Source organism: Convolutriloba macropyga, chromosome 6 (assembly GCF_964194025.1).
Source record: "Convolutriloba macropyga chromosome 6, txConMacr16.3, whole genome shotgun sequence".
Taxonomy (NCBI): Eukaryota; Metazoa; Xenacoelomorpha; order Acoela; family Convolutidae; genus Convolutriloba; species Convolutriloba macropyga.
Window position 1 is genome coordinate 58082617 of NC_134473.1, and position 16222 is coordinate 58098838.

The 16222-nt window shown below is 33.0% G+C and overlaps 1 protein-coding gene across 4 annotated transcripts in view; it reads left to right on the forward strand.

Moving 5' to 3' along the window:
- LOC142341798 (neuronal acetylcholine receptor subunit alpha-3-like) overlaps positions 1–15513 on the forward strand; it is a 92360-nt gene extending 76847 nt beyond the window's left edge. For all 4 annotated transcript variants that reach the window (XM_075393034.1, XM_075393035.1, XM_075393037.1 and 1 more), the window contains 3 exons: positions 12020–12129; positions 13455–14721; positions 15113–15513. In XM_075393034.1, the coding sequence (XP_075249149.1) occupies positions 12020–12129; positions 13455–14721; positions 15113–15307 (1572 nt within the window). In that variant the 3' untranslated portion in view covers positions 15308–15513. The remainder of the gene's footprint in view (positions 1–12019; positions 12130–13454; positions 14722–15112) is intronic.
- Positions 15514–16222: the final 709 nt, after the last annotated feature.

Genomic DNA, 16222 nt, shown 5'->3' on the forward strand with positions numbered 1-16222 from the left:
AGTGCGAGAGGAAAGTGTCAAAGTCATTTAATCCATATGCGTTTCTCTGAGAACTTTATCAATGATTCAATGGACGTCTTTTCTAATCAACAGGCAGAAACCATCAATAGTGGGACAATGAGATAAGATTTCAAAAGGAACCAAAATTACAAAAAAAACCTGAAAATTTCTTTGAAATTAAGAAAACCCGTGGCATCGAAGTCATAAAACCAATAGTTAGCAGACAAAACCGCTTACCAGATTAATTTTGTTTGCAGCAAAGGTAAGTCCTTTTATTACTAAGAGTGACTTACAGTTCAAGAAACTAAGTTTAATAATGATTAGTGTTAAAAAAATTCGATTCTTGAAGTCTTAACAGCAACCTAACTCAATAGCTCTCCATGGAATTCAATAAATATGCAAAGTTGCGCCTCGATAGGAAGATAAGGACGTTTGTCACTCTTAAGTTAACAATAAGATATCAAAATAAGTCTTATGATTATGAAAACAACAACAACAAAAAGCAGACGAACACCAAAAATTCAGTAGAAAAGTGCAAGAAAGTGTTCGAAGCCATTTAAACTATAAACTTTTCTCTGAAATTTATGTATGTGATCCGTGTGAAGTCTTTCTAAGCCAATGGGAACCATCAATATCAGGATAATGTGATGAGATTTCAAAGGGAAACCGATAATACAAAAAGTATCCAAAAATTAAAAAAAAATTATGAAAACTCGTGGCATAGAAGTTACAAAACCAATAGTGATAAGACGCAACCGCTTTTAATTGTGGTAGAAAAAAATGAAGTTAAGTTATCACTGAGACTGACTTACGGTTCACGAAAATAAGTTTAAGATTGGCTAATGCCCAAAAAAATTTTTAAAAAATTGTTTTCAAAGTCCTAACAGCCATTAAATTTAAAGGCTTTCAACGGAAGTCAGAAAATACACTATGTTATGCCTCGATGGGAACACAAGGATGTTTATAATCAATTTTGTATAAAAAGGACATCAAAATCAGACCTATGATTATGAAAGCAACGACAATTACAGGCAAAAACCAAAAAAAAAATTAGCAGAAATGTGAGGAGAAAGTGTTGAAGCCGTTTAAACTATAATCTTTTCTCTGAAAACTTTATCTATGATCCATTGAAAGACTTTTATAAGCCAAGGGGAACTTTCAATATTAGGATAATGAGATAAGATTTCGAAACGAACCAAATTTGCAAAAAAAATCCTAATTTCTTTTTGAAATAAGGAAAACTCGAAGTCAGAAAACCAATAGTTAGCAGATAAAACCGCTCACCAGATTATATTTTAATTGCAGTAAAAAGAAAAGGGGTCCTGGAAGTACTGAGACGGACTTACTGTTCATAAAAATAATTTTAATATTGGTTGATGTTCAAAAGATATTTCCAAAAATTATTTTTTAAAGTCTTAACAGCCAATAAATGTCCACTGAAAGCACTATATAGATTCACCTTATCCCCACTAAGAAGCCAATTGCTTTTTTAGCTAGCGAGAATATGCTATAGGACACCTAAAATTTAATAAAATCTAAAAAAAATTGAAGTTTCAGTAAAAATTTTGAAATTGAGTTGAAGATGAAAAAAGACATGAGCGATTCGTTGAAAACGAACTTGTTGTCAATTGGGTATAATTGACTCTAAATAAATTTTAGTATAATGCAATTTTTGCCGACCATTTTATCACATTTTAGTCAAAACTCTGATATATTTGAGAAAGAGTATTTTTGCGAATACTGATTGCTTTAGCCCGGAGAACCAAATAATTGAGGTTGAAAAACTTTGCTTTTATTTTTTCACTATTTTGTCTACACAGACTGCGAATTCTGTTTTTATGACAGATTGACAGATGAGTGCTTCTTTAATTTTCCTATAGGTTTTTACATCGATACTTTTTTGTGAAAACTAATACTTTTTCTCTAAAAACAGAAACCTATCAACATCTATGCATATTCAATGAAAAAGAAACTGCATATGAAAAAAACTTTTAACCTAATGTTTGCTTAGTTTTAAATGTAATGTAAGACATGTTTAGGGGAAGCGCTTTTAAATGCACTTTCCATATTTCGGTTCTTTATATTTGCTGGTTAGGGATTACATTTAAGAAATTTGATACTTATCGGCTGAATTGTTCGACAAGGCACAATTTGGATATAATTTGACTTTAAACAATTTTTTTATCATTAACGGAACCTTGATATGAAAAGCGACTAGTCTCTAAAAGACTAAAAAACAGTTATAAACAGAAAAATTATTCTAAAAAAATCTGCTCTCAAATTGAATTCGAGTTTTTTTTAGTAAACTTCCTCATGAGACCAGAACTAGTCTTTCTATCGCTCAATTGGTTACACAAGATTGGTTCATTTTGTTGCGTGAAATGTAATTTTGAATTGAATTAATGTTTTTTTATAGAAGAGCCTTATTACGAACAAAAATTACGCTAAAAGTGAATAAAGTCATGCAAATATCACTTGTGTTCACACAAAACTTTAAACCTCCATAATTCCTCGAAAATTACGAAATTCAAAAAAATCTTTTCAATTTCAAATACTACGCCGGATGAGTTTTTCAATGATACCTCTCACATTTCTCTACGATGAATATATCGATCGGCCAAAATTGTCTGAACAAAAAAAACCCATATGAGTATATAGTTCCTCCCCCCACAAGTGGGGTCGGAACAAATATAGACCGAAAGGACTAAGATGATTGATACAGATTTCGCGGGAGAGCATTAAATAAATGAGCTGTTTTCGAGTGAGCGAAATCTATTTTTAAGATAACTACACTTAATGCATTAGAATTCGTAGCAAATTGTTATGCTATTTCTTTATTGTTTGTTTAATTTGAAATAAATTATTGGTTTCTAGTTTGAATTTTTTAAAATAATTATTGAATTTTATAAACAAGTTTTCCATATTACTTTAATACATTTAAAAGCTCATTAAAAACAATGTTTTTGAATTAATCATACAAAAATGGTGGCAGTTGAGCTGGTCGTTTTTTAAACTAGAGATAGCACCAAATAATTGAGGTTGAAAAACTTTGCGGATATTTTTCTAATAATTTTTCCTGTAATTTGTCTACACAGACTGCGAATTCTGTTTTTATGACATATTGACAGATGAGCGCTTCTGTAGTTTTTCTATATATATTTAATTTTTACATCGATACTTTTTTGTGAAAACTAATACTTTTTCTCTAAAAACAGAAATCTATCAACATCCATGCATATTCAATGAAATAGAACCTGCATATGAAAAAACTTTTAACCTAATGTTTGCTTAGTTTTAAATGTAATGTAAGACGTGTTCAGGGGAAGCGCTTTTAAATACACGAGGCAAAGTTCTCTTTAAAAAATTCTTATACCAGATATGGTTTTAAGGCTCCTATTTAAGCGTGTGCAGAGGGTCTGAAAAGGCTGCAGGCAAAAATTTTTATAATTATTTTATGCCTAGCTGCTTGAGGTTGTTAATGCAAAATACAGAAAATTCTATAATTAATGACATTTTCATTCCAGTTTTTGATGAAATATGATCAACTTTCCTTTGTTATGTGAATGGAAGAGAAATCTATCCAAAGGACTGTTCTTAAAACCATTGTAAATCACTAAAGGTTATGCAAGAGTCAAGTTCTTTGACCTAAGACTTTATACAAGGGAGATGATTACCGTGCGAATTAAACATTTTTAGAGCGCATATGGACAAAGGTGATAATAAGAAAAACCAGCGCAGAATTTATTCAAAACTGGTAACATCCGTCATACTTGGCCATGATGTCTGTTTTTGAGTAAGCATGGACACCAACGACAAGATCTTGCCACTGTTGACCATGGTTACAGTATCTAACTTCTACGATAGTTATGAACATAAACCGTTTTGATGCTTAATTGCCGAAAATTTCTTTGAAATAACAATTGCGGATCAAGAACACGCTTATTAGTTTTGCAAGTCTCCATGTCATAACTCGTAAGAACAATTAATTTTCCGAGGTGGACCTCCGATACTTTGTAAGAAAATTTAGGCTTCAAAGTTATAGACTAATTGAAGAAAATTTTGCATAATTAAATGCTAAACATTTTCGACAAAAGTTTCTTTTTATCAGGGTATACAAGTGTTGCGATATTATCGGTTACAAGCAAAAACCTGAGGCGTTGTCACTGTTGTCTACAAAAAACCAAAGGAGCCTCAAAAACGCCAAATTTACTGTTTGCCTTGCAATGAATATTTTCAGAGACAACATTGTTATCTTGAAAACGCTTATGAGATCTTAAGTTTTTTGTCGGTAAAAATTACAAAAAATTTATATGCAAATTTTTTATTCTGTGAGATCTAATAAATATAATTTGAGAATGTACACAAAGATCAATTTTTTTATGTGTAACCATGCACTTTTGCGTTATCACCGATGTAATATTACAGGATGATAGTTTTTGCCGACTATTTAATCAGATTTTATTCAAAACTCTGGTATATTTGAGAAGGGGTATTTTTGCGAAAACTGATTGAACTAGCTCGGAACGAACTGAGTGCGTACATTTGCAAGACTCACTTTTAACTGGAAAATTGAATGCTGCCAGTCCGAAAAGTAAAACATTGTACAGCTCCTTTTGTTTTCCAGTTGAATGAAACTTGAAAAATTTCGATAGGAGTTTATTGTAAATCTCGGTACAAAAACTTCATGAATGTGTTTCGTCAAGTTTAAAATTTAAACCAATCCAGTCAAACTAAACAAGTCAAGTTTACAATTTAAAAAATCGTTCTCAGGAAGCCGAAGTTTGGTCAAGAAAATCCGGAAATTGCATGTCTCATTTTGAACAATTCTCGTTTCTTTTATCCCACAACTGCTTATTGTTCTCATATGTGATTGCGCATTTTCCTTATTCATTTGCAATTAATTTGAAAATCTTGCCCGCTATATTGGTCGGCTATTTGATGCTATAATTAGATCCAATCTATAAAATTATTGCATTCCCTTGTTCTATTTCGTTTATTTTTATAGCAAAAAACAACAACAATACACGCAGTGACAAGTTACGCATTTTTTAGCGCACTTGTAATCATAATTTGAGGAGTCTCTTTGTTTATGAAATAAAAGAATTTCGTGTTTCACTTCTCAACTGGTCTTTTGGGAATCAATCAGCCTTGAAATTCGTGTCTCTACTGATCTCTCTGCCTCTCACAATAAACTAAGCTGTAAATTTGACGCACCGTTGATGTTAATAAAAGGTTATCTGTCAAATAAAAGTCCAAATTGCAGACAAAACACGCTTGAAGTCCGTTTGTAATTTCGGTTGTTTTTTTTAAAAAAGAAAAAGAAAAATGGTTGCTAACATAAGCTCTCGGGCATGATTTTCACCAGCTTCATGTTTTGATGCAAACAGAAAGACAAAAGCACGTCTTAATTTGGTTCTTGATCACTTTTTATGGCATCTGTTATTTACTCTTTATAGCAAGCTCAACTTGGATTACGTGGCAGATGACCATGTTTTAAGAATAGGGTTATAAGCGTGCAAGGACATTTGTGACATTAAGCGAACTTAGGAAAAAATTTGTGACATTAAGGGAACTTAGGATGGAATAAGGATGAATCTCGTCACTTGTAAGTGACGAGATTCACCCTTATTCCATCCGTTATGTTCCCAATTTTTGTAGCATATTTCACCGTGAATAAAAGTGACACAGAGTAAAAAGTCGTGACAAAATTTTGCCACTATTGTCCTTGAAACGTCGTCAAGATGCTTCCAGGCCCATAAACTTTGCTAAAAGTATCAATTTTTACGAATTAGTATATTTCGGAAATAGTAAATTGACACTTAATAATTTGACACACAGTTAATACCTGAAAAAAAAAACAGTAGTTTCCGTTTTATAAACTAGTTTTTATAAGATAGTTTTTTTTAGCAGAAGACTTTTGACAGAATATAATCTTAAGGGACAGAATTGTGGAAAATGCTGTTCTAAATAGGATCATATTTGCACAAGAAAATGCTGGTTATATGTCCTCTAAAATAATCTGTCAAAAAATGTTTTATATTTGATACAAAACTCGAAGAAATGAAAGTTTAGCGTTTTTGAATTAACTGTAAGTTTTTGATTTCCATTTCAACTATTGGATAAAAATGAGATTGCATTTTTTATAACAAATTGTTCAAATATGTTCTTTAATTATGTTTATGGGAAACCTATAATTAGGTTTGAAAGATTTTCCTTGATACCAATTTGCGCTCAGAGTAATTCGACTATCCATGTGTATGGGAAGGACAAAATTTGTTAACGTCTCTATCCTAAACTTGCTCGAGCATCGTTTTTGCTTGTATATATTGAACACTTCTGTAACTAAATTTTCATCAAATGCTCGATGGGAACATATTTTTGATGTATGTGTGGTTGATTTTCTTGAGTTCAGAACTACAAAATACTTACTGCTTAGGCTAAATTACCGTGAAATTTGCGTATTTTTATCATTTGATCATGTGTTATCTTTCGTCAAAACTGACATAAGCGTTGATTAATTAGAATGTTGTTTTCTAATGAAAAGACAATATATTTTAGAGGAAAACAAAAAGTTGCAAATATTTCGCGCATACCAATTTCTCGCGCTATCGACGCACTTCGTCGGTTTCGGTTGAATTCAGGCTCCGATTGCTCGGAACTTGATATTGTATTTTTTGGGCCGCTAGTTTTTTTTTTGTTTTACTCAGTCTGCATATAATCCGAAATACAATTATAAGTTCACTGCAACTGAGCAGAATTTATTGTGCACGGTCTGTGAGGTTGCACGGTTGCAGTGCTTTCCTTAAAAGCATAGTAGACTATATTTTACATGTGAGGAAGTCTGTGTCTAATATTTCATCAAATTTCATCACGCCGTCGTTATTTGTCTTCAAAACGTCTATGAAATGAAATTTGAACATTCAAAGGGTGCCGTCTTTTCAAAATTTATGATGTGATTTTTTAAAAAAAAATTGTGTACAATGTATATACTTCATTCAATTTGGCACTTTGTTAATTTGGATTTTCTTATTCTATTTCAAGAACTATTAAAATTAAAATATTTCTGATGTTTTTCTAAAATTAAAAAAAAATTACTTCCTCAATTAAAGAAAATTCACTTCAGTGACTCAGTTAATTGACAGATTATGCGTTCTTAATTAAATTTGAAAACCATTTTGGAAGCAACATTTGATTGGCGTGTAATGCTGTCCCATTGTAAAATATTGGTAAAATATTGGGAAGACAGCAACTAAAATACTTGAAAACCCAATCCAGCCAGCTTATCAACTAACCACAAGCTATGCTGGGACGAAATGGTAAAGAACGTCCTAATTTAATCAGATTTTATCTCTCCTCTAAGACTGATATCCCTTTCTTGCAATCAATTAATGGCCCTGACAATATCTAAAGAATTTTTCACAGTTCCATAGATAATTGTAGGACAATATTTTCAGGTTCTGATTTCCTGAGTAAAGAGGGAGATGATATAATTTTTAATATCCCACAATCAGTTCATGTTGTTTTCCGAATTAAAAATATGGGTAATTGAAAACATTCTAAGCGCTATTAGTAGATAGAAGTATGTGTTTGCGTAAAGTGGCCAGTTTTGTTTTGAGCAATAACATTAGCACGAACGTTAATCCAAATAAGTTTTTTTTAATAGCAAGATTTAGCAGTCATATACTGCTTCATGTTTTGTAAGTAGCTAGCAAAAGCATTGTTCTTTTGTTTGTTCTTTTATCTTGTATTTCTTTTATTTCTTGAAAATTTTGTGTCTGCCTTTTTGAATGTGGCACCCTAATTGTTCTAACCCCACTTCTAGTGGGGGATGGAACTATAAGCGCAACTGTCTTTTTTGTTCAGTCAATTTTGGCCGGTCGGTATATTCAATTAGAAGAGTTGTGATTGGTATCATTAGAAAGCCGTCAAGTGTACAGAAAAGTATTGAAGCGTTTTCTAAAAAAAAGTCTCTCATGAGGAATTATTGCGGCTAAACTTTCCACTTTTTATGCTAATTTTGATCACATTTTTGGTCTGTCAACATTTCTGTTTTGCAACAAACAGATTTTTATTAGTCCAATTGATTTATCAGAATAAAAAATTTTGGATTTGATTATAGATTTTTCGGTTTTCGGGCAATTTGTCTTATTTATTTTTCACGTTGGCCGTTTGACTTCTGTTTTTGCTTTTCTATCGCTACTTTCCTTCAAATTGAAGTAAATCAGATGCAATTGACTTCATGGCTCATAGAAATTGCTGCCCGAGTGGGTCTGTGGGCAACTAGTGAATTTTGATCGGACTGTTTTATTTGTTTTCTGCTGTCATTCCCTTTGCTTTCAATACTTAAAGTATTCATCGTTAAATTCCGAAATATACATAAAAGATCATTTTGTTTTCTGTTAAAACCTAATATTTGCTGCAATTTGATTTCAAGAATTTCTAGAAACCTTTTTGCAATTTTCTTCATTAGGCAGATTGTTGACAAATCTGTTGACCTTTTATAAGTTTTAATGGCTTCTCATTTGATAGCCAGTTTTTTTGCAAAGATTTTTCCAAAACAGAAAATAGATTTTTGAGAAAAAATTTTCGGCAAACTTATTTGGCGGAGTCACAAATTAATCTTATTTGCAACCTATTGGAGCACATGTGAACAGTTCTTTCCTTTTCATTTTTATTTTGAGACCGAGTTTTTTTTAATTATAAGATTATTTTTGCTGATTTGCCAGCAGCTGTTGGTTTTTATTGATTTTTCTCTCAGTCTTTATCACAACAAGTTTGATCAACCTCGCGATAAAGTGTAGTTTTAATTAAATTTTAATTCAATAATGCATTTTTTTGCCTGCCATGGTCTTTGGTATCAAATAGTTTTGTCGATCTTTCTAAATCTCGCAATAAAGTTGCCGTTTTTCTAATGCAATGGTTACCATTTTTAAATTTAGTGGTACCATTTAGCTTTACGATTTTCAAATTTAGTGGTAAAGTGCAGTGGCCGTTTGCTGTTTCAAAGTCAGAACATGTAATTTTAGGAAGTGGATAACAATTTTAACATATAATTTTGTGTTTTTCAATCTTGAGACGAAAATTTTAAAAAATATTTTGATTTCTTGTAATTTTTTTTGTCTTTTTCTCTTTACTTGTCCTGTTTTTCAAATATCAAGAATCTTTAACAAACTTGAACTTTGTCGAACATTTTCGCCACTAACAGTTTGCTTAGATTTTGTTGTGCTCCTTTTCAACATGTTTTTCATTTCACCATGTGCTCTACTCATTACATAACTCGTGGTTATCTAGCTTGTGCAACCTCTATTGAATTTTGTTCGGTAACTTTTTTTCGAATCACGCAACTTTTTTTCGAACTGAACATAAAGCTGAGTGTTTAATGTAACTTTGAGACACCACGCAGATGCAAACAGTTGATATTCATTACATTAATTTGATCATGAAAATGATGCATTTTAATAAATATAATAATGAAAAATAATAATAGGAAGTTTTTGATGTTTCTCGTGAGAATTTTGATCTTAGATAAGATTGATCTCAACGTCCAAGTTTTGAACCTTAAAAAATTTTGAACATTAGGGTTTAAAACTTGTTCCCATAACGACGGCTATGACGACTGTTTGCTGACCAGTGTACACCTTGAAAAGGAGTACAAAAGTGTGTTCCTGATTTGAACAGATAGCAACCAGAAATGTAGCTCAAGTTGGTTTTTGGCCTAAATTTTCATAATTTAAACATAGTTAAATTTTACTTTTCATGTGCATCTAGTTAAATACCTATGTTCTTACATCTGATTATAATATTTCTGTTTTCAGCAATAAGATAAATCATTGCACTAGGAACCTAATCATGATAATCTATACTCAAATTCATTCGGCAACAAAAAGTATTATTTTAATGGTTTTTTTTTTACTTTTGAGACACTAAAAAGGTTATAGATGTTTGATAATTCTACTTTTATCAATAACTTAACCACAGTTGTTTTTTCATCTCATTAAAATTACAACGTTTTTTTTTCATGTAATAATTTTTTAAAGTCTAGAGAAAATATTTTACAGTGCATTAATTTTTGCATATTTGGATTTTACAGCCAATTGGATTTTGTAAAAAAAGATTCTTTTTGTGAAAATTTAATTGAAGAAGAACAAAACATTTTATTCTAGCATGGGTGCAGCCTATGTTATCCGGAATTTATTATCTGAAGTAATTAAAAAACTTTCCCGGTATGCAGTAATTTAAACATGATGGAATACGAAGCAATAAATTAGTTGAAACCTGAGAGCAATGAAATGACTTTGAGGCAGACTAATGTTTTTTGTTAAAATTTTGAAGCATATGACCACACTATTTTTTCCCTTTAATTTTTTCTTTTAAAATAAAATTTTTAAAGCCTTGACAGATTTCGGTAAAAAATTAAATGAATTACAAATAACACGAAAGCAAACTTAAGTCTCATGCTTTTTTATTTCTCATCAAGCATGAACTAACAAAGACACTATTTAAAAAATCAGCTTTTATTACACTGATAAAGACTTTTTGCAAACTTCAAAATAAAAAGTCGCGCAAAGAAAAAAATCTTTTTGACATAACGACCCGGAAGTTGGTGGCATAGACAATCAGCGCTGAACCAGTCTAGAGATATTCTGTTTTTTAGGATGGCAGTTACTCTTCATTTCCAATTTACAATGGCCGGTCTGATTTTTGGTTAGAATTTATTTCCTGAAAAATAATATGTTCAGTTTAACTCCCGCCAACAAAGTTTGCTTTAAATGCTATTCGAACTTCCGAAAGAGTACTTATAACATTTAATTCGCGTAGCAAGTCGTAACTACTACACTAAAAGGGCTTTGTGGTAAATAGCAACAAACTAGCTTAGATATAATTTTTGTGTATATAATTATATCTAATACCAGTTATAAGCTACGAAAGTTTGCCGTTATTCTGCCCAAACTGCATTTTGGGGTATGAGTAAGTTTCAGATTATTCAGGATAAGTTTAGTCTGGGTGAATTCTATGACCCCAATATAATCGTAATGAGAAAAAACTGCAAATGAAGAAATTTAAAATTTTCTGGAGATGTAATGTTTCAGAACTGAATTAAGTGTTTACCGTGAAATGTGCTGGTTCAGCGCTGAAAAGCTCTGAGACTCAAGTGCGGGGAGATACAAGAAGTTCATTGGCAATGGATTTCGTTCTCGTTATTTAATGGTTGCCATCACATTGATTTTTTTTCCTTTTGGTCAATTTGCTTTTATATTGTTGTTCACTACTTAGTAACACCTGTGCATTTTAGGGAACAAAATTTTTAAAAAAATACAAAAAGAAGGAAATGTCAGTAGAGGCGAAAAATGATTCCTACATAGAGTTTCATGCTGTGATACTTCGAAAAATGTTAGGAGATGAAAATTTTTTCATGTTTTTCTTGCTGTGGTCAGTTAAAAGTAATTAAGCAACCATATAAAATTTTGTTTACTTAATTGCTCATGAGAAAACGCTTTGGGATTTATGGATGGACAACAGCTTCACAAGAGCTTCACTTCGAAGCAAAAATTACCTCTGATCAAGGATCAAACCAATCCAGACAAAAAAGAGCTCACATCAGACGTTTGTGAGTTTTAAATGATTTGTGCTTTTGAAGCTTTTTGTGATCCCATTCTAGACCGTCGAAACGGAGTTGCCTTTGTCCTCTATAGAAGCATATCAGTTGAAATATACAAAGACTACAAATATACCAAGAAAAATTACAAAGAGTTTTGTTAAATAATTGTTCAACGGTAAACGCAATTCTCGTCAATTTCCAGATCTTAAAGTCGCGTAAAATTCCGGCATAATCATTAACTTGCCCACCCTTCGATTTACTTATGAAGTGTGGATGTCTAAAAAGCAATTTCCAGTGTTATATCGGTTGAGTTGTTACAAATTTCAAAATACTTTACAGGGGTCTTAAAGATTATTTGAGGAACAACTAGTTTGTGTTTCTGTGGGTGAGCGTATGCATTTGTTTATTTGTTTGTTTCAGAACTGGACAGATATCAACCTGAAGTGGAACCCGGAGGAGTATGACAACATCACCAGCATCAGAGTGCCCTCCAGCTGGCTCTGGTTGCCAGACATTGTACTCTACAATAAGTGAGCCACAAACTTTTTTACATATAAATTTTTTTATAACTTAATTATGTCTGAAAAATATTGAAGTAAAGATTTAACAATATTTAATTTTGTTTTGCCTGATTACTACGCTTCTAATCCAAACGCAAGTTATCCAACGCAGTAATAAACTCACCGTAGACTGCGATGGTACCCTTCCAAGATATCCACTTCAGTAAAAATTTCTCAACTTTACAACTTTCATAACTTAAATAAAATTTCATCCGGGGAAGGAACAAAATCTTCGATGATCCCTAAATGATACCAAAAGCAAGTAAAAAGAGTTTTCAACCCAAACGTGGAGAAGTCTACAAAGATAACGTTAAGAATTGGAGAATATCATAAAGAAATGTAGCTCAAATACTGGGCTATCCTTTTTACTTTTTCTCAAACGAGGCTATCGGTCACCAATGATTGCAAAATATGATACTTCAACTTTTCCTGTTTTTGATTGCTTATTGTTGATAACAAATAGTTGAACTTTTATTAGTGTTGAGGTAGCAACCCAGATTGCACACTGCAGAAATGCCCCGAAAAAGCAGGGCCTATTATTCTTATCGGGATCTCTTTACTTAGTGTTATAAAATGTATAACTTCCTTAATCATTAAATAGGACAGTAGAGACTATTTAGGCGACGAAAATAAATAATAACAGGTTGCTTTCAAAAAAAAATTACGAATGAATGTTTGCTACAACTGATAAATTAGGTCAAAATAATCAAAAGTATGCAGTATCAAAGCATCATGCACAAAAAAGTCCCCTTCCAAGAACAATAAAGTGACTACTGATGACTGTTGTGAATTGTTTAGTTATATAGCATCTGTATAAATTACCTGTTCTTCTAAACCCTACCATTAAAAATATTCTAGTTTCACGTGGAAAGCAATGGAGCTGGGCTTTATTTGCGTCTTATAAGAGAAAATGGAGAAATCTTCCGATCTCAAATTGATTTAGAGTTCCTCCGATCCGAATTTCTTTGAAAAAATCATTTGTCTATATGCAGTTATTATAATTTGAAATCATTTTTCTAACACCATCAAGTAATTGACAGGATGACAAGATATCCTTGGGCCTTCTTTTTTTAGCCACTATATGAAAAATTGACTTTTTACACATATTTTCCAGAACTGTTTCAAGGCTGTATCTATAAAACTATCTGTAAAACCAGAAAGCCTCCTTGAATACAAATTTCATAGTACTATTAAGAAAATACAATGTTGGAAAAAGACGTTCAAAGCTTTTTATGTTAGCAATAAGCTAGAGTAAATTTCTTAAATCGGTTCGGCTTCAAATCTGATTTGTTTAGTGCTGATGGTCAGTACGAAGTGACACTGCGGACGAAAGCTCTAGTCCGCTATCAAGGTCAAGTAGAGTGGACCCCTCCCGCTATTTACAAAAGCTCATGTGAGATAGATGTCAAATTCTTCCCCTTTGACATGCAGTACTGCAAAATGAAGTTCGGCAGCTGGACCTACGATGCGAAACTCGTAGATCTCTACCTCCGAAGGGAAACTGTCGACAAACGAGGGTATTCTGAAAACGGGGAATGGGAATTGGTGGACGCCCCTGGATTCAAACACGTGATTGTTTACTCCTCATGTTGTGGGAACACTTACTACACAGACGTGACGTTCCAGTTTGTCCTTATAAGGAAACCTCTGTTCTACACTGTCAATTTGATCATACCTTGTGTTTTGATTTCATTTTTGACTGTTCTCGTTTTTTACTTGCCCTCTGATTGCGGTGAAAAGGTTACGCTATGTATATCTGTACTGCTTGCTTTGACAGTGTTTTTGCTCCTAATTGCCGAAATCATCCCCGCCACTTCCCTCGTTGTCCCGCTAATCGGGAATTATTTACTTTTCACAATGGTAATGGTTACATTATCAATTATAATTACGGTGGTGGTGTTAAATGTCCATCATAGGGTACCCAGCACACATACTATGCCAAACTGGGTTAAAACTGTCTTTCTAAACTACTTGCCTAAACTACTTCTTATGAAACAGCCAGAAAAGCAAGACAGCAACGCGCCCTCAGGGTACACCCTTTTTAGCCCCATTACCCCTACCTCTGCCCAACAAAGTTCGGCTAACTACTCCTCCGCCAATAATGTCCTTTCGTCCGGTCTAGCCAACAACGTAACGAATTCCCACATATCACAGGGGGGAGCATACTATGGTAATGGGGGGCTCGTCAATAACACCCCCAATGATTTCTTCGGAACGGCAGTTCACTCGGGCAACTTCCACCCCAACAACTCCTCAGCCAATCAGAACTCGTCCTTTTCCCCTCAAGCCTCATTGGCTAAACGGAAGAACAGCAAATACCAAATGCGACAGGACGACTTCATAACCGAAGACGACATACAAATAACGACCAACACAATGTCAAATTCGTATTCGACCGGGGGTCACCAGAGGTCAAACCAAGGTCAAGGCAACACTGGTTCTGCTGGTGGTAATGGAACTTCCGCTCAGACATCTGTTTCGCTGTCCAATGACATCAAAAGAGCAATCGAAGGGGTTCAATACATTGCACAGCACCTGAAAAACGAGGACGAGTTCAACAGTGTAAGTTCAAAAACTTGGGTGAATTAAATATGACGTGGCCGATCTTAACGTAGTTAAAAATATCCAAACTGACATTGCGAAATGTTGCGTGATAACCGAAAGGGGCATAAGGAAAAAATCTTCACGTAAAAACCCCAGTTGTGATAGTTTTGATCGAGGTCCCACGAGCCGCTAAGGCATGGCCAAACGCGCTAAATGCGCAGCTCGTTAAAAGTCAAGTGGTTTTTTCCGTGGGGTTTTTTCCTAAATCGAACCGAAAGAGGCTCCAAATATTTTATGGAAAAATTTCTATTTCTGTTTGTTAATTTGATAATTCTAGTATACATTTGTGTACATCTATGCTATTATGTATACGTATGGTGTATATATGGTATAATGTTGAAATGCGTAGGTCTCGGAAGACTGGAAGTATGTAGCGATGGTAGTGGACCGTCTGTTCCTCTGGGTATTTGTCATCATCTGTGTAGTGGGCACATGCACCATCATCCTAGATGCCCCCCTCATCAAGGACCCTGACTCAGCCTACACTGGCATACACGACCCAGAGGCTCAGATCAACGCCTGTGGACAGGGATTCGTCAACTAACTTAGTTATTAGCGAGTTATATAATAACTACAGAAGAACCACCTCATTATTATTATAAGTTAATATTACTGGGTAGATAACTAATTGAATAATGAGACCAATTGTTAAATTGTTAGTCTAGAAGTTACAAGTTGTAGTATAAATTGAATTACTATGTATCGTGAATTTTAGTTATATGATGTAATAGATAACTGTTTCCTTTCTACTCTCACACAAACTTAAAAATTATAGAAAAAGGTCTTGTGAAATTTTTGGGAAGGACGCTTTCCGTGAAGATTAGATTCTATATATAAAATTCTTGTATATAATATATCTTGTATATCTTAGGTATGTAATATATCTAATATAAATCTTGTATATAAAATTAGGTACTGTGATCAAACACATACTCCTCTGGCAAAGAACTCTACGATCTTTTTGACTAACTCAAACTTGAAGATAACTTAACAAACCATCAAGTTAAGAAAGGAAACAGCTAATAATGGTTTATTTTCCTACTCGTGAGAGGTTTATTTGTCACTTTGAATTTGTTTAATGGTGCTAAGACACAAAACTGGTTTGAAAAGTGACGTAAATTAGTAGAAAAAACACTGATTTGTTGTTTGTAACAATAAGTTCTCTCTCTCTTTTTTATTTTTTAAATCACCATTTTTGAAAATAATTGTTTTGGAATATTTATAATTTAACTTCTGTTTGCAGATTATTATTAAACACATTAGATGACAAGTCTTATCCTGAAATGCAGGTTTTTTTGAAGGATTATCATTGCAGTCGAGCATTAAACGAGGATGCTCGGTAATGTGCGTTTGCACATAATGATCAATCCCCACTCATCTAAAATCTTGGCTGAAATATCCACTACATTAAGCAGAGATACGAAAAAGTAAAAAAAGTATAAATAATGTGTTATGATTT